This window comes from Pezoporus wallicus, unplaced genomic scaffold (genome assembly GCF_028554395.1).
Source record: "Pezoporus wallicus isolate ANWC-B61680 ecotype Strahan unplaced genomic scaffold, APGP_CSIRO_Pwel_v1 contig_5935, whole genome shotgun sequence".
Lineage (NCBI taxonomy): Eukaryota > Metazoa > Chordata > Aves > Psittaciformes > Psittacidae > Pezoporus > Pezoporus wallicus.
The window spans coordinates 947,887-971,788 of record NW_026637215.1 but is presented as its reverse complement, the minus strand read 5'-3'; the positions used below and the strand labels follow the sequence as shown (position 1 = coordinate 971,788).

Here is a 23,902-nt window from a genome sequence, read left to right as displayed (position 1 = left end):
AACCCTTCATGCCCCATCTTGGGCTCCAAAAAGAACCGTTGTGGTTTAAGCCCAGCCGGCAACCCAGAACCATGGAGCTGCTCGCTCACTCCCCTGACCTCTTCCTCTCCCTTCTCCCAGAGGAATGGCGAGGAGAATTAAAAGAATGTAACTGCCATGGGTTGAGATAAGAGCAGTCCAGTAACTAAGGCATAACACAAACCACTGCTGCTGCCACCAATGATAATAATGATAAGGGAAATAACAAGGGGAGAGAATAGAACTGCTCACCATCCACTGACTGATACCCAGCCTGACTGAGCAGTGACCTAGCCCTTCCAGGTAACTGCCCCCAGTTTATACAGTGGGCATGCCGTGCTGTGGTATGGAATAGCTCTTTGGTCAGTTTGGGTCAGGTGTCCTGTCTCTGCTTCCTCCTGGCTTCCCCTCCTCCCTGGCAGAGCATGAGACTGAAAAGTGCTTGGTCAGAGTAAACATTACTGAGCAGCAACTAAAAACATCGGTGTTATCAGCGCTGTTCCCAGGCTGAGAGTGAAAAACACAGCACTGCACCAGCTGCTAAGGAGAAAAATGACTGCTGCTGCTGAACCCAGGACAAGTTGTTTCCAGAAGGGTGAATCTCAGCTCCCCCAGCCAGCTCAGTGCTGTTCCCCTCTATTACCCGCACGTTCTTACGCTGTTGTGTTTTCTCCCCGTGTCTCTCTCTTGGCTCGCCTCCTCCTTCCCGTGAAGGGTTGTTTCTGCTGTAGCAGCTCAGAGCTGGTTGCCAAGTGCTGCAGCAGCAAATTGCCCTCCCTGTCCTCCTGAGCAGGGTCCTGGCTCGCTGATTGAAGGTCTCAGCTGTGCAGGTCTGGGCGCTGCTGGAGCACAGAGGGGTCACTGGGGCTGTCCCTCGGCTGCTCCCAGAGCCCTTCCCAAGGTCCCTGCGCTTATCCTGAAGCACATACTCTTAAGTCCCTCACTCTCCCCATATGATAACCGACACAAGCTCCTGGTGCTGTTAGTGCACAGTGTTTACAGCCAGATCCTGGGTACAGGTTTTGTATCTCCAACAGGATTTACATTTTGCTGCGGAAGCAAATACGGACTTGTAATTATGTGGGGTTTGTACCAGTTAGGAGGCTCCAGGGAGGTCTTTCACCAGTGAAAGGGGCTGACAAGAAACCTGGAGAGGGGCTTTGGACAAGGGCCTGTAGGGACAGGCCAAGGGGAATGGCTTTAACCTGCCAGAGGGGAGACTGAGATGAGCTCTTAGGCAGAAGCTCTTCCCTGTGAGGGTGCTGAGGCGCTGGCACAGGGTGCCCAGAGAAGCTGTGGCTGCCCCATCCCTGGCAGTGCTCAAGGCCAGGTTGGACACAGGGGCTTGGAGCAAGCTGCTCCAGTGGAAGGGGTCCCTGCCCGTGGCAGGGGTTGGAGCTGGAGGAGCTTTAAGGTCCCTTCCAGCCCAGCCTTTGTCATTGTGATTGTGTGTTTCAGATGCTGCCCTGTCCCTCAAACCTCCCTCATTATTTAGGTGTCCGGAGCGCACTCGCACCCACTGGGTCAGGTGTGCTCACATCCTGCCTTCCCGCAGTGCTGCTGGGGGGATCAGCCCCTCCAAGCTTTCCTGGTTGATGACGGGGAATCCCTGCTGGACATTTCAATGCACCTGTGGGGCAAGCAGAGTGCCTGGGTGCTGTGCCACAGCTCTGGGGCACCTCCAGGCTGGGGCTGTCTCTCCACTGGGCAGCCCGGCATGGATGGGGTTGGGTTTCGTGGTGGGTTTGTTCCATGGAATCATGGAAGGTCCTGGGTTGGGAGGGAGCTCAGGGCTCATCCAGTTCCGTTTTGTTGGTGCCCGTTTCCACTGGCAGCCAGCTCGTGGCGTGTAGCTGAGGGGTTTTGAAGCACGGAGGTTGCATAGAAGGGCTTTGTTTATAAAGCAGCGCTCGGAAGTTCAGGCTCTCATGGCACCGGAGCTGGAGCACCACGTTCTTGAGCTGGGGAGTTTGCCTGCAGGGGCTCATTTCTGTAACATGGGAGGTGCAGCAGCTCTCAGTTCACATTCTGGGGATCCCATGGGTTTAGAAGGGGACCCTCCCTGGTGCTTGGGGGCCCCCGAGTGCCCCGTGCAGACATCCCTCACTGGGGCTTCCCCGGACACCCAGCTGAGCACCCTCCCAGCCCCAGGGGCAGAGCATCTCCAGCAGCTTTGTGCCAGCTCCCGATGGGCAGCACAGGCTGAGGCGCTGCAGGGACGGCACCCTCAGCCCAACAGCGAGCAGAAGGTGTCTGAAGAGCTCGGAGGGGCAGATTTCAGGTAAGACAACCCAGTGGCTACAACTGGCAGCCGTGGGCCCAGGTCATTTTAGGTGGGCTGTGTCAGACATTACAACAGCACATTGCTACCTCAGTAAATGTAGTTCTTAGGGAGTATCCCAGGGAAACAAACCAAGTCATAGAGAGCAACCCGGTGGTCCTGCGAGGGCTCCCTTTCAAATCCAAACTCCAGAATGAAGGAATTTGGTTTGCCCCTGGTACAGACTGGCCCTGGGGGTCCCTGTGCACAAATTACCTACATGCTCACAGGCTGAGCTGGTTGACACTGACGCTTCAGCCCTGTGCCTGGCCTCGCACACGAGAGTGGACGCCGCAGTGTTTGTAACCTAAGTCTGAGGTCTCACAGAGCAGTTTTCACTTTTCCGGTTTAACTGCCACAAACATGCAGATGTTTCGTGTTATTTGGACGTTCCAAATGAATTAAACTGTATCAGCCAGCAAACGTAGCATGAACAGGAACAGAACCACGCGAAGGGGGTTAATTGGTGGTTTGTTCTTTACGGTGGGAGATAACTTCTGGCCTTTATTTTGCTGTCACGCCATCAGCTCATCTCTGGTACCACTTATCTTTAATTGCTCAAGGTCATCTTTCAGCGTCCCCCCCAGGACATAAATCACACTGAACAGGGTCAGACTCTGGCCCTTTGAGTGTCAATGTGTGAAAGGATGATTCATGAGCTCCTGTGGTGACCTTGGTGTTTCAGGGGCTGTGCTTGAGTTTCGCCATCTCACAGCTGGCCTCCATCTTCCAGAGGCAAAGCAGGGCTGCAGCTGGAAGCAAGCAGGATGCTGGCAACAAACTCCCTGTCTGGGGCAGCTGGGGCAGGGCCACCACGCTGCCAGAGCCCGCAGCAGCCTTTAACTGCTGCAGCACTGGGAGACCCAAAGTCCTGGTTCAAATGGTGCTTCCCTGAGCGCTGTGCAGCAACAGCACTGAAGTGACGCAGTCCCAGTGACCGATCCCCGTGGTGAGCCCATCACCCAGTGATGTTACAGCTTTAACTGAAAAACTGCAACTCTTCATTAGGAATTTTGGATAGAGAGAGAGAAAACTTCACCTGAGAGCCCCCTTTTTCTGGCCAGCGAATAACTGCCACTGTTGGAATGTGTCACCAAACACAACTGACCTTGCTGGGATGCTTCAGAGGAGGCTGAGCTCTGTTAGGGGTTAGTGGAAGGGTAGAGGAAAAACGAAGTGTAACCTGGCATCAAATCTGAACAATGCTCATGGAAAATCTCTTGTTTTGTGCGAGGCTTTTTTAAACATCGATTTAATATAATAATTTATATTTTAATATAAATAACCCCCAATTATTGGTTTTAAAAACCAAAGCAAAGGGGGCAGTGCAGGCTGAAGGCCAAGGCCAGAGCATGGAGGGTGCTGATTACATACAAGGAAGCCCCTTTAAGTGGGAGCTCAGTGGGACAGCACAGCCCCATCCTCAGGGACACTCGACCTCCCCGGACCCCCCTGAGCACTGGGGCTGGTGTTGGTGCCTGCAGTGTGCTTGGCAGGACAAGTGTGGCCCCTCCAGGGCTCTCTAAAGGTAAGCAGGTCGTTGATACAAGCTTAAACCACCACCCAATCCCGTCCCTGGGAAAACGCATCTCACCCTCGGAACCTCAGCTCTCTTCACTTAGCTCCAAGGAAACAGCCACACGCACCCCTAACAAGGTAACTCAGGTTTAAATAAAACTGCTTTATTTATCCTCTTTATATAAAGTTGTGTATTTTACACTGTTAGACACAGTTCCATTTGGTAAACTCGTTAAATGGTTATTTCTAAGGTGTCAGATGCTTCAACTGCAGAAAATGCCTCCCAGATACACACTCAGCAGCATCTGCTGCCAGGCCGGGATCAGAAGGTCCTGTCCAGCGGGTGGGAGCACGTGTAGGCTCTCTTCTCCAGGATGTGCTTTGCAGCTTTCTTGATGTAGTCATCCAGATTTTCATCTGCATCTGAGGAGAACCAGAAGGAAACGCTACCTCAGGTGCCATAAAGAGCTTTTCTAAGTTCCTTTCCAAAAGGCTTTTAGAACAGAAATGCAGCAGCTGCCCTCAGTGCCACGGAATGAATTAGCTTCCAGAGAAGACTGGTTACTGCAGGCAGAGTCTCACAGAGCCAGACCAGTCCTGGTCAATACACCACCAGATCAGTCCAGTACCTCATCAATATCTGTATTCCCTTAACAAGAGCGTTGGCTACTCATAGACTTTATATTCCTCCCCACAGCTGGAGAAAATCCCTGCAGTTTGGTTTATGTATTAAATGAAGACTCTTTCTTCATCTGGTACCAGTTCTGTTCATGTGAATTAAAAGCAGAGCAGAACTACTCTGCTGGTCACATCACACACACATGCACCTACTCTTCATTAGAGTCTGTGAAGCTCTAAGAGTACAAAATGACTGCATTTTATACGAGTATAAAAATGATTGGATTTTACAGAACTTACATTTTTCTAACTGAGCCATGGCGTAATTATTCTTGAAATACGCTTCTGTGCAGAAGATGTTGGTGAGGAGCACCTGTGAGAACAGCAACACTCAGGTGAACACTGGGGACCGACCTGCACCACGCAGCCAGGTGGCAACCCAGAGCCACCCCGATTTCTGCACAGCTGCACTGGGAAGCTGTGCTTCTGCCTCCCGGCAGCACTGCCCTGGGAGCCAGCCGTGGGTGCTCAAACTGGGCTTTGCTTTCTCCCCACAGCTGCTGAGGGCCAGAGCTGGGACGGCCCCTTCGCTCCACAGGGACCAGAAAAGGGTTTTGGTAGCAAGTCCAGGAGAGGCCCACCCCCACCAGTGAAGATGAAGATGAATTGGTTTGGGTTTGTCTAACACTGAACTGTATCGTTGCTGTTACCATAAGACTTCAAATACAATCACTTGTGTCAAACTCTCACTTCACTGTCCATGAATTAATTGACAAAATCCTGTTATTGTTACGTGTTACTGTTGATGAATGACTGTATGGAAAGGACTGCATGGTAGCAACAGGTTTAGGAGACCATGCAGACTTGTACTTCATTCATGAACACACGTGTGTGCGTTCAGCTACTTTCAACACCCAGACAGTGTGCAGAGCACTGAGAGGCAACTGCTGTGGTTACTGCAGCCCTGCACCAACCAGGTCAGAAGCACTCTGGTGCACTGCCTTACAGAGAGTCTGCTGTGGTAGATATAAACCCGTAACAAACAGAGAGAGCAAGCTGAAGCATGGTGAAAGCCACGTGTCACTGAGGCTTTGCAGCGTAGCAGACATCAGGATGCAGGCCTGGCTGGGTTGGAGCTCTCGTGAGGAAGCATCACGCTCCTGCACATGAGGCCCAGCGCCTCTTGATACAAAACACTTGGGAGGCAGAATGGGAACAGGCCCTGGTTGTGAAGCTCCAGACACAGAATGGTGTGACTGATCCTGAGGGTACCCACCTCATGGTCATGGTTTCTCAGACCGATGCTGATGGACCGGCTGGCTCTGGAAATAGCTGCTGTCATTGCATATAGATTAATAACTATATCTGCCACTCTCTTCAGGACCAGCTGCTCTTCCACGATCGTCTACAGAAGTGATCAGTAGTTGGTTGTCAATTTAAAACCTTAACCAAACACTTTTTTTCACACTTTGTATTTAGGGTCACACTTATTCAGCACAGACAGGTTCTCCCCTAAGGCAGAAAGCTTTGGGTTAACTGTGCTCTGCCTTGTAACAGCCCCTTGGCTGCAGCCAGCCCTGAAACTGCTGTGGCTTGAACCCACTTGGTAAATGCCCCAGTCACTGAAGTTTAAGTACTAAATATATCAACCTGTTCAAAAAATGCATGAGGTGAAGTGGAAGGTGTGGGGCCTGGTCTGAGAAGCGTTCTCAGCACACACCAGTGTCACAGAATTGAAAACCCAAGGTACTCAAGGATCAGTGCTGCTGTAGCTACACCCTCTGCACGGTGTTACTACAGGTGCGTTTGCTGTACACCACGGCTGACCAGTTCAAAACCTGCTGGAATAGCTCTTGCTTTGGGAACGGGGCAGTGGGTCCCAGTGACTGCCACAGCCCCTGGGCAGGCTCACTGGGTTTGTGCCTACAGGTGGAGAAAACAACCAGTGCAGCAAGACTGGTGGGGTCTGGCCTTTGTTTTAAACCTAAGTTGTTCATCACGTGTTACATAAAGGAAGTCCTGGCTCTTGCCATACACGGAGTCCACTCAAGATTCCAGTGAGGCTCCTCTGGTTGGGGTAAGCCATTCAATAACAAAGGTAACAGAGAAAGTAACAGGTACCTTGCCAAACCTACTGAGCAGGCCTCTCACGGTTGTGCCAAAATAGTAAACGTTCTCTTCCAGTTTCTTGCCACTTTCCTATAAAATAAAATACAGAAAATACAACAATTTGAGTGGGTTTCTGAGGGCAAACCAAGCACACCCACACCCCCTTACACCGGATGTCCAGCCACGACAGGCGCTCCCCAGGGAGGCATTCCCTGAGGAGCAGGAGCCCGGATGATCTCCCTAAAAGGAATGGGATTATAAAATGTTGATTCTTTTCCAAGGGGAAAAACCCCACTGGTCAGATGCAACCCTGGTGTCCTGAAGCCCAACTAACATTAATGCACAGCAAACCTCACTCTTACTCTAAGGGCTGCAGGTTATGAGAACCCTGACAACTGAGTTTATGTGGCAGTACTGTGTGAGCTCACCAACAGGGTCAAATCCTGGTTCTATCTTGGAAGAAAATGTCCAGTGCCATATTTGGCTGGGCTGGTTCAGCCTGGAGAAGACTCCAGGGAGACCTTAGAGCAGCTCCAGTGCCTAAAGGGGCTGCAGGAAACCTGGAGAGGGGCTTGGGACAAGGGCCTGTAGGGACAGGCCAAGGGGAATGGCTTTAACCTGCCAGAGGGGAGACTGAGATGAGCTCTTAGGCAGAAGCTCTTCCCTGTGAGGGTGCTGAGGTGCTGGCACAGGTTAGAACTAAATGAGGCTTTGAATTCCTTTCCAACTCAACTCTCTATGCTGATCCCTGCAATACGACTGCAAGTGGGTCTGGAGCTAGAGGACACTCCAGTGTGAGGCTGGGTCAGAACTGCTCCAGTTCAGACAATCCCCCACATCCCACTGCAGCTCATGGGGTATGGACCTGAAGGAGATTCCACGTTGTTCAGGTTCCTCATGGAAGGGCAAGTCCCAACAAATCCTCATACGTGTGTGCCTGAAATGGCTGTGTGGGGAAGGGGGGGAGCAGAGATACAGCACAGGAACAACCACCATGTTACAGCTTTTCAAATCACTGACATGCCAGGAAAAACAAACCCTATCTCTTTTTGTATTAACAGAGCATTCATCATAAAAATGATGCCATGAGTGCTCCAGTATGTACAGAAATGGTTCACAGCAATTCTTACGTGAAACTGTTACTGTTAAACAGGAAAAAATCCTGTGTTTTGTAACTGAGCTGATTATGAAGGGCAGCAACAGACCATTACAAAGCCTTTTGTATGTGAAGGGTCAAATGGATTATTAAATTGGATATAAACCTGGAATTGTTACAAATACAGACTTAGAGCAGTCTTCATTTTATCTTGGTGTGTACCCACAGTACCTCAGTCCTTATCCCTGTGAAATGGTATAAACATCAGCTTCTGTTTGTGCCTCTCCCTGTTCCTATGCACCCCCTGTGTTCAGCACAAACAGGACACTGGGATGTGACAGCAGTGCAGGGAACCGCTGCGTGGCCCAGTGTGCTCCAGGAGCTGCGTCCCCCTCACCTGCAGGCTGGGATGCACCACTCCACGGTCACCCACGAGCCCCAGATCCACTTTTCTGCCCATCGTGTCCCGGAATTTGTTCACAAACTCTCCCAGGGCCACTCCCACGTTGCCTTTCCTGATCTCCCTGCAGGGCCAGGTACAGGACAGCTGTTAAAGGCCATTAGTTTGTGGAGGGTCAGAAAACGACGCTCAGTGCTCTACCCAAACACCTGCACATTGTCCCAGAACCATCAGCTCTTCTGCTCCATTTCACTATGAACAGTTACACAGCCTCAGAAGTGCACAGCAAGGGTCACACTCTGCTCCTCTCACAAGGACTCAGGATGTACAACCCAGCTGGCTGAGCACTAAACGTGAAGTTACACAGTTTTAATGACTGGTCCCATAAGAAAGGATTTTACACAAGCTGGAATTACAAAACAAAGTCCAATCGGGACAAGATCCCTAAAACATGCAAAACCAATCCCCCCCAACCTGTAACACTGAAGTACCTTTTCAGGCAGATAATACACTGGAGAACACTGCAGGGACTTTCCTACAGTTTCCTCTCTTGGCTGTCATTGAACAGTTAAAAGATTCTGACCAATTTATTAGAACTATTAGCAATAAATGAGAACCTACTTAATTCTGTCGGTCAGGATTTTGCCCGCGTACTGCATCCCCGTCAAAGCAATGTACATGCGCAGGATTTCGTTTGTTCCCTGCAAGAAACAGCACAACGTGGCACCAGTCTCACACGCAAAGTGGTTTTAACAGATCTACATCAGCTCTGCTTCTAGTCTGTTTGCTTCCTGCCCCCTAATCCTGCTCACGATGTCTCAGGAACTTGAGCTGTGCTTTTCCCCGAGATGCTCTAAAATGCATCTGGACCGAACATTACAGTGGCTGTATCATGTACTCAAAATTATGTAGCATTTCGAAGAACAGTCCTTCAGTTAACAATAAAGTTCCCAATACCAATAAGTGTTTCCCAGGCAGGTCTGTTTTTATCAGTAGTCTTCTTCTGTTGTCCTCACATTAAAACGTCACCCTTCGTCTGTCCACAGCTGTTTGCCACTTTGCTTTATCTCCATTACAAATTCTGATTCTATTTCACTGTGAAGTCTCATTATTAAACATGTGTGCATCACAATGAAAAAGAAACCAGACTAAATGCATCTGGAGTAAAAAGCAAACGCTGCATTGCTCTGGTAAAGGAACACTTAAATAGTTGTGGAACTGCACAATATGCCTGTTTGAAAGCAAATGCAGACCAAGCAATTGAGATTATACCATAGGAGTTGATGTCTTGAGTAAAGGGATTGTATGAGTGATTGTTTTAATACTGGTGGCTGAAGAACAATGATTAGAACACAGAAGGCTGGTCACACGCAAAAAGCACCCCACGTTAGAAAGCTCTCCTCATACTGGATTCTGATTTTAGTGGTCAGAACATCTGCCAGGTAAAACCCCGTATATTATTGTCAGCAAACCCAGTCTATTGCTACTTGCCTCAAAAATGAGGAGTATCCTGGTATCTCTGAGGTACCGCTCATAGGGGTAATCTTTCATATAGCCAAGGCCTCCAAGGATTTGCAGTGCTTCACTTACACAAGTCCAGGCACCTTCAGAACTGAACACCTGCGGTGGAACAGGAGTCTCATCACCATGCTACTCAGTACACAGAGAATACAATCCCAGCATGGTTTGCGTTGCAAGGGACCTTAAAGCTCATCCAGTTCCAACCCCTGCCACGGGCAGGGACCCCTTCCACTAGAGCAGCTTGCTCCAAGCCCCTGTGTCCAACCTGGCCTTGAACACTGCCAGGGATGGGGCAGCCACAGCTGAGATGCTGAATCAACAGTACGTGGGATGTAGAGAAAACACTGATGTCTGTTGTTTCACTTTGCTGATGTTTTTGTATCCCATGTCTAAATGCAATACCTGAACCTCTCAGCAACTTGGAACGTCAACTAAACAACATGAAAGGTGTTGTTCACCTACAGCCATACCAAGCCTTTTCAATAAGATGAATTACCTTGACCATGGCGGCCTCCATGGAGCAGTCTTCAAAGCCTGGCCTGTCCATCATTCCTGCAGTGAGGTAAGCCATACTCTCCATTATATATGCTTTCACAGCCATAATACAAAACTTCTCCTGTCAAATAGCAACGAATCATACAGGAATCATACAGTAATTCAGGTGCAAAGGCCACAGTCAAGCCTGAAACTTTAAGAGCACAACTGCAGTATTTGTATGTTTAAGACATTACCAAATACTAATAAAAAGTACTGCTGCAAAACGATAATGGAAAGTGCAAAAACATGACATTTATTCATTACATTTATCATTCCAGACATTTAAAAGATCAGTGCCCAGAGGTATGCACTTAATGCTACACAAACTCAATACCTCTGGCAATTTCTCTAACCCACTACAGCCAAAGGACCCCCCCCCAAAAATCTACATCCTTGCACTCAGTCAGTACAAAGCACAGAGCTTCTTTATTACCTGAATTAATCCAAAGTCACTCAGTTTCTTATTGAACTGTTTCCTGGTGCAGGCATACTCTGCTGTCAGTTCTTAAAAAAGAAAACAAGAAATCCCTCTCAGCACTGTAGCAGTGACAGAGCCCTGCTGGTGACCGACAGCGACACAGCTACCTTGGGAAAAACACCCTCAGAACAGCCGTGCTGGTCGAGCCTGGGGACACTGTGCCAATGGCTTTGAAACAAGCACCTGAGGTGTGAACCTGTGCTCCTGGTGAAGAGCAAGGGGAAGGCACCTTACTTACCTATGAGTTTTACTGCTCATCGATGACTTTAGAGGGACTTCTCTTACTATCTGGGGTAACTACTGGTAGAAACCAATTTTAGAACTGTGTACAAGCTTTGAGCCAGTTACTCAAGTGGGAGGCTCTACAGGAGATTGTACCTTGTAAAGGCAACAGCATACAGGCTATTCTCTTAGTGAGAACACCTCAGGAAAATTAAAAGAGCAGCACTAACCTTCCACTGTATGACCTGAAAAAACTTTGGTGTTAAAACACTGTAAAAACCAGGCTTTTAATAAAAAAACTAACAGTATTTTAGTGTTTTAAGGAAGCCAAAGCATGTTATGACTGGCAATGTAGCCATGTTGTTATGATCAAGACCCATGTTACTGTTCAGAGTTAAGTGCGCTCTGCACCTCAGGCAGAGCAGTTTCTGCAGGGACTCAGCAATGCAGAACACAAAATGCACCCACCTATCAGCTTTTTGATCATTCCAGCAGAGGCACTGCCCATGCTGAACCTTCCACTGTTGAGGATATTCATGGCAACCTGTGAAGAAAAGGAATGGCGCTTAGGCAATGCTGCTGCCACAGAACTTCCCCTCAGGCTACGAGGGTCACTGCTGTCCTGCTTCATGTTTCCTGAAGCAGTGATTTCCTGGATTTCATTCATCACCAGAAGCCACTTCCTACCCCAGGACACTCCTGACACCCACCCTTGTACTGGTAAGTACAGCATTCAGCACCCAGCAGTAATGCTTCAACACCAGGCTTTAAGGTGACCTACTACATCCCGTTTCATATTTGAAATGGTTTTCAGTGATTCAAACTGCATCAAGGCAAAACGTAGATAAAAACGTACTGAACTGCAACCAGACAAGACATCCAAACCAGAGAGGACTGCTCAAGTTCAGCAGATGAAGAAGAAAACAGAATGCTGTTTAATGTGGGTACACAGCAGCAGGGGAAGGTCTCCTCCAGCCTTTCAAAGCTTACCTTAAATCCCCCTCCGACTTCTCCAATTACATTCTCTATTGGCACTTTTGTGTTTTCAAAATGCACTTCACAGGCTGAAACAGAGAGTTAACAGCTGTGAATTCCTACACAGAAGTACTTAAAGACATTCAGGAACATAATCTTCTGGTTTTGTAACAAGAAGTACAGTTTTCCTAATGCGCTGTTTATGACACATTACATATGCTTGGGCAAAGAAGTTAGAATTTGGGAAAAGATGGTAGTTGACATGAATTACTGATGTGAAATATTCAAAATACACTTCATGTACATTGTGTAACCAAGGAACAACAGTTTTGTCTCTATTTTCTGGGACTGATACAGCTGTCATGTCCAAATGCTAGATGGTGAAAACCTATAACCCCCAGTGAGCTCAAGACGAGCCGATGAAAACTCACTGCTAGATTAAAGCCACTCAGTTACTGAATATTCCAAGTAATTTCTCTCACTGCACAGGCAGGGAAGCACTCCCACATGCAGAACACAACACCACAATCTGGATTTCTAACTTCAGACCCTTCATTAGGAAGGGCTCACAGGAAAAGCTGGGAAAAGGAACAGGGAACTTACACCGCTGTATGGGATAGATACTGATGTACCTCTGAATTCAGAGGATCTAAACACATGAGAACATTAAAATATCAAACCAGTTTCTGTGAACAATTTTACGCAATTCTTACTGTTGGATCCTCGAATGCCCAACTTATCCTCAGGTTTCCCATGGGTGACTCCACCAAAATCCCGCTCTACAATGAAAGCGGTAATTTTGTCTTTCAATTGTCCATCTTTATCAACAACCTCAGTCCTCGCAAATACTGTGAAGATATCAGCAATGCCACCGTTCGATATCCAAACCTGTTTTGGGAGAGGACAGTTGCACATGAAATATACCTGTTTCACCCTGGAGCGCTGTTGTTGAGTGTTTGCTAACAGACCAGCAAAGAACAGAGTGGTGAAAAATTGCTGCCTCTTCCCTTACATTCTAATGAGTGCTCTGCTCCTGGTTGTGCCTCTTGTGAACACACTTCCAAGGAAGGCTGACCGCAGAATGGCAGGTTCAGAGCAATTATAAAAATAGGCAGTGATAGAGATTAACGAATTAAGTTAAAATCCACAGAGCGTTTCCTCCAGACCGTTCCTTGCCATTGTTCCTTTCAGCAAAAATGTTCCAAGCAGCCCCACTTCCAATTCAGTGTCAAGTTTTCTTTCAAAACCACCTACAAAATCTGGCATAAAGAATGAAGAGGGGAATCATGGGTTTAGGTTTCTTTCAGGCTATGGTGTCACAAAGGGGGCTAACTAACTGCTCAAGTTACTTAACTGACCTCCCTGAAGCTGCACACCGTGAGCTGGTGATACAGAGAAGGAACACAGGCTTTTCACACCTTTCCTGCCAAGAGTTTAGTGAAGGTTATTCCCCAAAGTATGGCTTTTCCAGCCTCTGTAGCTCAAAACCAACACAGGCTGTCCTTTGACGGGGTCATTCCTCACTAGCTTGGAAACCTTGGAATTGTGCTGCAGCTGCCAAGCTGACTTAGCAAAACCAACTCACAGCAGTGCTGCTTCCTTTAGCCCCGCAACAAACCCCTGTGCTGATCCTGTCTGTGAGTGCATAGAACCATAGAATGGTCTGAGTTGGAAAGGACATTAAAGCTCATCCAGCTCCAACCCCTGCCATGGGCAGGGACTCCTTCCACTAGAGCAGCTTGCTCCAAGCCCTGTCCAACCTGCCCTTGAACACTGCCAGGGATGGAGCATTTACCACTTCTCTGGGCAGCCTGTGCCAGTGCTTCACCACCCTCACAGTAAAGAACTTCTTCCTTGGATACCTTGGAGCCATTTAGTAAGAAGTGCTTCCCATCTTCACTGAGGGTTGCTCTTGTTTGGATGGACGCAGCATCACTTCCACTAAAAACCAAACGAGTTATTAATGTTACAGAAATAAACATGCTTTTAAAAAACAAAACTGCATCTTTTCCCTCTTCCCATCCTTCAAAAAATAATGTTTGCAGTTATATCGAATAGCAGCATATAAATATCAGTTTTGAGCTAGCAAGGAAACAGGAGCATCAACAGCTCTAAAGAAACCTACTTCAGTGACCCAACGGGACATTTCTGCTGGCTAACATGAGGTATTGCTCTTGCACCTTGACCAGAATGTTCAGGATACCAAGCAAGCAGCTGTTTTGAGCTACACCCTGAGCTATGTGAGCGTACAATGAACCTGTCATCCTAAAGCACATGTAATGTCTACGTTGTTCTTTACAAATGCACACCCTGGTTTTACATCCATGTGAAAACCGGCTCCACAGAACTGAACACCAAACACCTGACAGGCTGTCAGTGAGCACCTCGGGCGCACCAAATACCTTCTACAGGAGTAAAAACAGCAGGTGAATTACAACAAAGCAGTAAGTGCTTTACATGCTGTGATTAAAAGTTCACTCCCTCTCAAGTCACCACCTCAGTATGTACCAAACAGCATATCCCCTGCACCTTGGGAGAAGTTTCCTCTTTCACAACTTCAAATGCCACCATGGCTCACTGCGGGCTTTCAGCCAAAGACAGTTGTTAGGTTCTTGGAAAAGCCATATCTCAGCTGGTATTTCAACATAGATTAGCTGCTTCTGTGCACCAGAACTAAGGTCTCCAAGAGACTGAAGCTGAAGTTACTAAGACCAGCAATCTTTCTAAATAATACTGGGCTAAAGATGTTTGAAGACTTCCAGAACATGGTCAGCCCTTGCTACTCACCTTCATGTTACTTCCAACTCCCTTTCATGGACATTTTGTTAAAGTAACTGCTAGTTTCAATTCTACCTGCAAGTGAGGTGGCTTTCACAGGGTCAAAGCCCAGCTTAGGAGTCTTGAATAAAACCCATCACTGGTGGCTGGCAGGAATCTACATCACAGGAACAGGGCAAACAGCAAGCGCATCAAAAGCTCACTGAAAGCTGTTCTAGCAGACAAGAACTCGGGAAAGACAGTTTCAAGCTATAGTTCTGTGTGGACGAGCAAGGTTCAGCCTCTAACATCCAATTGGTCTCGGTCCTTCAATGTTCCCTTTACAGCCATGTATTAAACTATGTGCTTGTAAAAGTGTACCTCTTCTGCATAAACAGAGTCTGCAACATCAGCAACAGTCAATGAATGAATGTAATAAAGGTAACTGCCTTTGAAGTGGAGGTGCTGCTATAAACATATTTTTCCTGAACTAAGGAAAAACCAAAATGTCTTCACATTATTTTTGGCAGCTCCCTCAATACTGGCTTTTATAATTCTGAAAAATAACTGAAAGCTTCCTAGAGCAGTTATAAATAACAGCACATTATTTCTAACCTAGCACAAAGTATCCCTTCAATTCAGATTCAGTAATGCCAGACTAAGTGGACCAGTTCCTGGGATGGTCAGTCATTTAATGGGAACTGCTATAAGCAGCACATAGGGAAGGAGGGATTACATGACCTGAAGTGTACCTATAAAAAACACCACCACCACAAAAACACCACCGAAATAAAAGCCCTGACCTATAGGTCTGTGCCACAAGCACCAAATAATGAAGATTTAATATATTAACCAGTCATTGTAATGAAGATAGAAGTAATAAATAATCAATAATCAATAAATGGTGTTTTGGTGCTTTCTGAAGCTTTTGTGGTTACCAAGACAGTACCTTCCAGGCTCAGTGAGACAAAAAGCTGCAATGTGCTCCCCAGACGCCAGTCTAGGCAGGTACTTTGCTTTTTGTTCATCAGTGCCAGCAATGAGGATTCCCTGCAGAAAGAAGAAATAGAAAACTCCTCAGCATCAACCTGTGTAAAAAAGAAATGAAGCTGAAAAGCTTCCCTAAGTTCAGGAAGCTTAATTTGCAGATTTTATGGCATAACGAGACGGTTTAATACAGGGTGGACAGAATTATTTATCAGGCATTAAGATGTGTCACAGCTACATCACACAGCTCTTCAAGTGCCCATAGGAAATGGCTTCCTGCTAGGACTGCCCTCTAGGACAGGCTTCACTGATCTTATGCTTTAAGTGAAGACTGAAACTGTTGCTCTGAAAGGCACTGACAGTCCTCCCTTCACAATGTGTCTGACCTTCATTAATACCAACCAATAGTTTTAATAACCCCAGAGGCAGCATTTTCAAAGCTCATCACAGAACACAACACACGATTTATTCAGGTTCCAAATTCTTTCATTACACAGCATTCCACAAGTTTGTGTGAGAGTGCACTTAACTTCCATTATCTGTTCAGCAGGTTTCTTACAAAGGACAATCAAAATACAAAACCAGATGACAAAGCTACATAATTTCTTCTTGGTATAATGAAGTTACTGCTATTTCAAGCTTCAGGCTCCTACCATCCATCCACCACTAAAGCTAAATACCCAAGGCTGTATGACAGGAGTTTGAAATCCACAGTCGTGCTATAGTACACTGGTCTTGGAGAAGTTTTCTCCTCTAAGCTCCCCAGTCTGCAGCCTCACTCAGCCAGAATGCAGCCTCCTGAGTCCTCAGCATGGCTTTCCCAATTTTAGCCCCCCCTATTTTATTTCTTTCAATATTTATTCTACCTACTGTATCCATTTGGCTCAATTTAAAAAAAAAAACTTGGCATCATTTTTTCACAGAATTACCATCTCAGCGCTTCCTGGACTAACAATTTCCTCATGTACTTCACACCCAGCCCTTACACTGCACAAAAGCCTTGCACTGAGCCACTGGCAGAGGGTGCTGGGGCACCAACAACCAGAACGTTCCACCTGAGCGAGGCTTCAGAGTACTTCTTATTTGCTACATCCCCCACTCCACACCGAAACAAACTTCACCTCACCTCTCCTATGCATGTTGTGTAGAACTACCTCACGTAAGAGAACAGCGTTACCTTAAGCCCAATGGCTTGATGAGCTGCCAGAGTAACCGCGATGGACCCATCTAAGGAAGTGATTTCTCCCAGACGTGCATACATGGTGTTTGACAGACCAAGGCCACCTGCAATGTTTTAAGTAGATACCTTGCAATTTAACTTGCCCCTTCCCCAAAACACCTCTTTCAAATGCAGAAACATCACAAATGTAACTGTTGACTGAAGAGCCTCTCGGTGCAGACTGGAGGTAGTGTCCACAAATACAGGAGAAAGAACAACCCTTCAAAGATGTCCTTCATCAGAAAATGTGAGTGTATCAAGACACAAACTTGACACCAGCACATCCTTTCTGGAGGAATGTTGTGATCTGCTGCTGCAGCCACAGAGACTATTTCTATGAAGCTTCGAAAGAACAGAAGTAACATAAATCAAAGCTGCATCTGCATGAGCCTAATGTTCCAGAATTTTATGTTCTCAGGACTACAAGTCCTGCTCCCTATAATTTCAGAGTATTTTATATGTTGCTGCTAAACAAACAACTTTAAGACTATCTTTTATCCAGGTTATAACTCTCTGCTTGGGACAGTGGTCTTAAGTGAGGATAATGAATACTGTATTTCAGCAGGTGTCTCTATAGTCCCACTGTTTCATTCACACTGAATAAATACACGAACAATTAATCCACATCACTGCTCCTTACACCCTTCCCCTTCTGAGCATGCTTATGTGAATTAAAGCTCCTCCTACCTATACACTTACTTCTGTTCCCCTTCCTGACTGGGGCTGGGTTCAGGAGTCACCTTGGAGACTACTAACGACGTGCACACTAATTCCACTGGTGCCCATGTTAAAGAGCCTTTATTCCATCACTCACATGAGCTTCATTTTCCCTATTAATGTTCTGTATTTTAATGCTTCCGGCAAATATGCCGCTATGAAAAAAGAACCATTATGAAAAATCCCATGCAATGCTGGAGGCACTGGGTATGTGTGGCTGAAGAGTTTTAAAATGCAGTGAGCACCAGCAACAAAAATACAGCAGAGCAGGTTCAAACTACAGAAGCTGGGAAATAACCTCATTAGAAGCACACTAGTTATGGCGCAGAAAGAAGTAGCTTGTTAACTCCTAAACACCTCTCTCTCCCTGTATGGGTTCAGGTGCTCTGTCCAGATCTTTCTCCTCCCAAGACACTATTCTTAAGAGAAAACTGGAGAGAGCTTGAAAGTCTCTTTTCTAATTTACTCTCGCATCATATTTCATGAATTCCATGAAAAACATCTAATACCATTTCTAATGCATTTTAAAAGCATTAATTAACAATTAATTAATCAACAGCAATCACACCGTGTTACCATACATGCCAGTTTTCCAACATACTTTAATGATTCTGTATATAAACACTTTACTTCAAGAACTGAAATCAGTGCAGCACGGCAGCACTAGTTATGTTGCCTAATACAACAGAAAAGGTTTAGCAAAAAATGCTATGAAAAATAGGGTTTTACTTTAGCACCATGCAAATACTGAACTATGCCTCCAGCTTCCTGTAGCAGTACTGTAATCACTAAAAAAAAAAAGTATTGTTTCCCACTATTCTAAAATCAGGTATCTTCCCCACCAAAACTATCTTTTACAGCTGGTCAAGCAGTTCTGTCCTCCTCTGAGCTGTTTCCTTTGAAGTCTCCTTCTTTTATAATAGAAAATGACAATGCAATGATCTAAGTTCTTCAGAAATTTCATGTAAAGTATCAGGGTCAACCCCAATTTTTACTTTATGCTTAAGATCAACATTTTCTTGAAAATTCCTTTGCAAATTTAAGTATTAATCCACTGAAGAACTATTGTCTCTGGTCTCAGTTGGCACTATAATGTGCTTTAACACATGAACTTTCTGTTCCACACTGCATAAGAATATTTTATACAAAAGCCTTACTTTTAATAAACAGACATTGTACTTTTGCACTTCTATATGGTCAAACACATATCTATCTGCCAATGACAGGTGACAGCTTTGATGGATCAGTTCCATGACCACGTCCACTGGAGTCTGGACCCAGTACAATTTTCGGAACCATCAGCAAGATCTGCAAGTCCCATAGGATGCCAAGCAACTCTACTGCATCCAAACAAATAACAAAAAGGAAAATCCTATGCCAAGAGGAATTTTCACCATCTAAGAGTAGTTATCTAACTCTGGCACCCAAGGCAGGAGTACATGGAGCTCCCTCCACAGCCACCTGACATCCATGGTGCCCACATCCCTGGTAACTGGGGAGGAAGACTCAGCTCCTGATTATAGTCAAATGCGTACACATGGAATAGTACAGACACAGCTTGCAAGACCCAAAAATGCAATACTTCATACAGACTACTGGGTTATTCTTTTGTGATCACTTACCATACTCCTCTGGAATCTGCATGCCAAAGAGACCCAAGTCCTTCAGTCCTTTTAGAGTTTCAGGTGGGATTTTTGCATCTCGATCAATCTTCCTCGAGTCCACTACAAATACAGGAGGTTTTACAATTTAAAACTGTGTTTCTTTGTGCAGGAAAAAAAACTCTGAGGCTGCAGAGTTCTCCAGTCAGAGCCAAGGTCACTGCGTGCTCTGAGCCAGCAGCACTATGATCTCTAACCCAACTAGCAGCCCGAGGGCCCAGCGCTGAGAGACGGCTGCCGCTGCATCACACTCCTCCCTGCTCTCATTTTCCTCTGGTCTTCTGAAATGCCTTTAGAAAAGACACAGGGCTTGTTGCACCACCGACATTCTGCTCACCCCTACCTTCACAAGAACCACTCCTCCTAGCTTCACCCTGAGTTACCAACTGCCCTGTTTGCCCTCCTCCCTGGGTGGCTCGAAAAGCCTCTGACAATGCGGAACTGGATGTTTTTAGCCTTTTGATGGCAGTCACACAGGCAAGTCCTAAGCCCTGCAGAGGGAATTCCCAATTCTGTTTCTAGAAAGCAATGCTCCACTTAAGTAGCCCACCTTATTACACCAAAGTCAAAATACAAGGTCCCAAGAATACTGATTATAGGTGTAAAGTCACAGCACATACAGGACTTGGAAGTGGGAGAGATCAGTTTATTATTTAATATTCTCAAACATGTCTGTATGTACAGGTTGTGCATATCTGTGTTAGCTGATTCCATGACTGGAATAACAAAGTGCTTCTAGGATTTTCTTTCTGAACTATGTCTAGGTCATGAAAAAAATAAAAAAGACATAAATGCGTTAGTCACAAAAACATTTTTCTTCTGAGTTATTTGAATTCTTGGGGATTAAAAGAACTGTTCTGCCCTGTGCAGTGAAAACAGAATCATATGAAGCAGCTCAGGAAGGCTGCAAGCTGCAGCAAAAGGAACAAAAGCTGTCTGTCCAAAAAGTACCCAAAAAGAAGCAATGGGGCTTCCCTAAAGAAACCTCACATTCACCCCAGTCAAAGGATGCTGTAACTCCTGTATGGAACAGAGCAGTGGGAGGCAACTGAACATTCTGATGCTCTTCTAGGAGAGGATATTCAGGAAGAAAACTGAATTAAAGAATTAAATTAAAGAACTAAAAAAGAATTCTTGTTTCTCAGGCTAGTGTTTAGCTACACAGTGCCAGACACACATCTGTGTTCTGCCATCAGCTGCTCTGGGGAGAGAAAGGTGGATTTTTACCTCTTCCTCCACTACACCCACACAGACCTATCCATGGTGTCCAGAATTTGTCCAGCTCTGTAGCAGCTCTGAGGAGCTGAATTTCCTTACCCAGTGCCAATCAAACCAAGTTTCTAACTGTGTAAGGCTGCCCTCCTAATATATTCTTACCACCCCTGTGAGTTACCTTGAATAATGTAACATTTAGCTACTAAAATTCAGAAGTAGTTGGGAATCTAAATAAAGATGAGCAATTTCCACCTTCAGGTAAGACTTTATTACTTGACATTTTTATTCCTCACTTAAATATCAGGTTTTTTATTCAATAAATGATGTTCCCCAACAGAGCAGAGAATTGAAAACGTCATCTGCATAAAATCTTCATTTACAGTCACTGAGCAACATTACGCTTTCATAGTTAAAATACCTGGATCTCACAAACTGTGGCTTCTTCAACCCCCTGCAGTGTTCTGCAGTCTAGACCCAGCACCTTTGTCCGGGGAAGATGGAGCCCACACTGTTTAACTGCTTCAGAGACTGCTGAGTTGTTGCAGAATAAATAGACTTATCTACTGCAGCAGTACAGGAAGAAACACCCTGCAACCCTGTTTGTAATGGGTATGGCTAATACAACTTTTCCCAAATAGAATCATTACTCTGATGCTGGAAAACCATACATGCTTGTGATTTCTCACAGCTTCTCAATGAGTCACCATTTATGAACATCTCTGCTGAATTCTCCTACAAACAGGTTTGGTACAATAGCAAAGTTTAAAGGTTTCAGAACAAATTCACAATCTATGGAGTGGCAAATAGCATAATATTCAACAGAGCTAAGCCTGAGTTCACATCCTACCTCTAACCCAGAATACTTCAATTTCCTGCTTTTCTCTGTTCATTTTTTTTTGTTTTGAAGATTTATGTCTTCTCAGCAGCACCCAAATACTCCATATAGAACAGCCATAAATGAGCACGTCCAGAGAACCAGCAGCAGGACTTGACTTAGCAATAAATGCATAAAATAATGTAAATATTTTAGGTATTACAATTTTATTCAACTGTTACAGTTAACTCCATTTTAATCACTAAATAAGAAACCAATAACTATACCTTCTTCATTGAAGAATTTTTCTACAGGTCCTACGAACTGGTTCATCTCCTCCAGTTCCTCATTGCTGATTTCTGGAAAAGGGAAAACTTCTTCCTAAAATGAGAAGCAATTTTTTTTTTTTTTTTTTTTTTTTCAAAAAAAGCCCCATGACTCATGCAATTGAAAAAGAGATCAAGAACAGACTTTTCATATGCCAGACTCTAAAACACACGAAAATTAAGAATTGTGGAAAATATTCAGAAACAGCCTTATCTGATGAATTCCACAGGACTCAACTCCACTACATATTAAACCAAATCAGAATGGACTAGCAGAAATCAGGAACATCAGGGAGTAACAGAGATTTCTAAGAGCTATGAGGATGATGATTCATCCACCATCAATTCTGTCAACATAATCCCGTCTGCAGGTTAAAATAGAATTAATGTTAATTTATATTGGAATCAGTTTACTGTTGCACTGTTCCCAAAGCTCATCCCATAAACGCAGCACACTCCACCTGGTTAATGTCACCAGTACAAAGGTCAGGGAGCCACACACTGATCTTTATCAGCACCTGGTAGTTCGGTCATACACTCAAGTGGTATGACCAGACAGGCTTGAATAAGTAAACCCAAGCAACTCACACAAGTGAAACACTACCTGAGTTTCTGCTTCTAGTTTTTATCATCCTTCCCCTTTTAAATAGAAGAGTCTACCTCTGCCCAAACAGAACTGCTCAGGATAAGCTGAAGAACTGTGTCAGCTTCTAAATTCATGATCCACTAAATGCTACAGTTTTCCAGCAAACTGTTGTATTGAGATTTGAGGGGGGAGAAAAAAGATTTTAGTGTGATGGAATCTGAGTGCCAACTGTCAACTCTTTACTTGACAAGGTCTGTTTTGGAAGATGTTACTGCTCAACCCATTTGAGTTATTCCTTCTTTCAATTTACTTAGCCCTGCAATCTCTGATGACTGCACACTCCGAACCGTGGATTAACAAGTACTGTTTTAATACAGTGCTCATCTCAAACTGGTTACTGCTTTGTTCAGTGGCATCTCAAGACACAATAAGAAATTCAATCTTTCCTGCACAGAATTGTAAGCACAACTTCCCATGAAGTCTTGTTCCTTGAAGTAAAGGGAGGATAAATTGACCTAATTTTTGTGCAATGCAGTTTTTCAAAGCCCAGAGCCTAATTACAGACACTTGTGTTTCTGTAGGGAACTTGCTAGGCTTGCAAGGCCAGATGACTGGGGTTAAGCTGGTTGCTCTTGAGCATTCAGAATTACACCATGCACTTGTGTGCCCCAGGCTTGGGGAAGAGCGTCTGGAAAGTGCTCATGGGAAAGCAGCTGGGGGTGCTGATTGATGGAGCTGAACACGAGCAGCTTGTGCCCAGGCAGCCAGGAAGACCCCAGCATCCTGGCCTGGAGCAGCACCAGTGCGGCAGCAGAGCCAAGGCAGTGGTTGTGACCCTGTGCTGGGCACTGGTGAGGCTGCACCTCAAATCCTGGGTTCAGCTCTGAGCCCCTCACCCCAAGAGAGACATTGAGGTGCTGGAGAGGGACCAGAGAAGGGCAGCGGAGCTGGTGCAGGGCCTGGAGCACAAGTGTGATGGGGAAGGGCTGAGGGACCTGGGGGGTTCAGATGGAGAAGAGAAGGCTCAGGGGGGACCTGGTGGCTCCCTACAAGTGCCTGACAGGAGGATGGAGCCAGGAGGGGCTGGGCTCTGCTCCCAAGGAACAAGGGATGGGACAAGAGGAACCGGCCTCAAGCTGCACCAGGGCAGGGTTAGATGGAGCTGAGGAACAATTCCTGCCCCAGAGGGTGCTCAGGCATTGGAACAGGCTGCCCAGGGCAGGGCTGCAGGCACCGTCCCTGCGAGCGCTCACACCCCGTGCAGACGTGCGGCCTGGGGACATGGGTCAGGGGTGGCCTTGGCCTTTCCACACCTCCACCCCCCCCGCGGGCCGAGACCCCCCCACAGCCGCTAACGGGCAGCAGGGGCGCGGCCGCAGCGCGCCGAGGAGCCGTGCCCGGGCCTGCCGTGCCCCCCGCCGCGCTCCGCGCCCTCCCGGCCCCGCTCACCTTGCGCAGGGCGCCCATGAACAGCTCCTTGGCGAACGCGGCCCGCGGCGGGGCCGTGCGCAGGTTGCGCGCGAGGGCGGCGGGGCCCGGCAGCGCGGAGCGCAGGGCGCGCAGCACCAGAGCGCTCATGGCGGCGCCGCACCGTGCGCGACCCAGTGACGGCGGCGGCAGCGACGGGCACGTGACCGCGCCCCTTCCCGGCAGCCCCCGCGGGCCCCGGCTGTGGGCGGGAGGTAGCGGGAGCGCGGGGGTAGCGGGGCCGGTGCGGGAGCAGCAGGGACGCAGGGACTGTGCCCTTGTGGCCGAGAAGGCCAATGGCATCCTGGGGTGTATTAGAAGGGCGGTGGTTAGTAGGTCGA

General features: G+C 46.6%; 1 protein-coding gene across 1 annotated transcript; it reads right to left on the bottom strand.

The window, feature by feature from the left end:
• Positions 1-4,053: 4,053 nt before the first annotated feature.
• ACAD9 (acyl-CoA dehydrogenase family member 9) lies at positions 4,054-23,634 on the bottom strand. The gene is made up of 18 exons (XM_057404199.1): positions 23,544-23,634; positions 21,470-21,563; positions 19,115-19,216; positions 16,734-16,840; positions 15,519-15,619; positions 13,675-13,753; positions 12,526-12,700; positions 11,828-11,901; positions 11,306-11,381; positions 10,571-10,641; positions 10,097-10,216; positions 9,571-9,699; positions 8,701-8,780; positions 8,077-8,203; positions 6,596-6,673; positions 5,751-5,879; positions 4,775-4,847; positions 4,054-4,279 (listed from the first exon to the last, which is right to left on the bottom strand). Exons 1-18 carry the CDS (start codon positions 23,559-23,561, stop codon positions 4,179-4,181), a joined length of 1,734 nt encoding a protein of 577 aa, XP_057260182.1. The 5' UTR covers positions 23,562-23,634; the 3' UTR covers positions 4,054-4,178.
• Positions 23,635-23,902: the final 268 nt, after the last annotated feature.

What these genes read in the sequence shown, in the direction of transcription:
- ACAD9 (XM_057404199.1), bottom strand. An exon ending in TGTCTCACTGAGCCTGGAAG is followed by an intron (nt 13,754 to 15,518) that starts GTACTGTCTTGG and finishes TTTGGTTTTTAG; the next exon opens with TGGAAGTGATGCTGCGTCCA. An exon ending in TGGTGCATCCCAGCCTGCAG is followed by an intron (nt 6,674 to 8,076) that starts GTGAGGGGGACG and finishes TTTATTTTATAG; the next exon opens with GAAAGTGGCAAGAAACTGGA.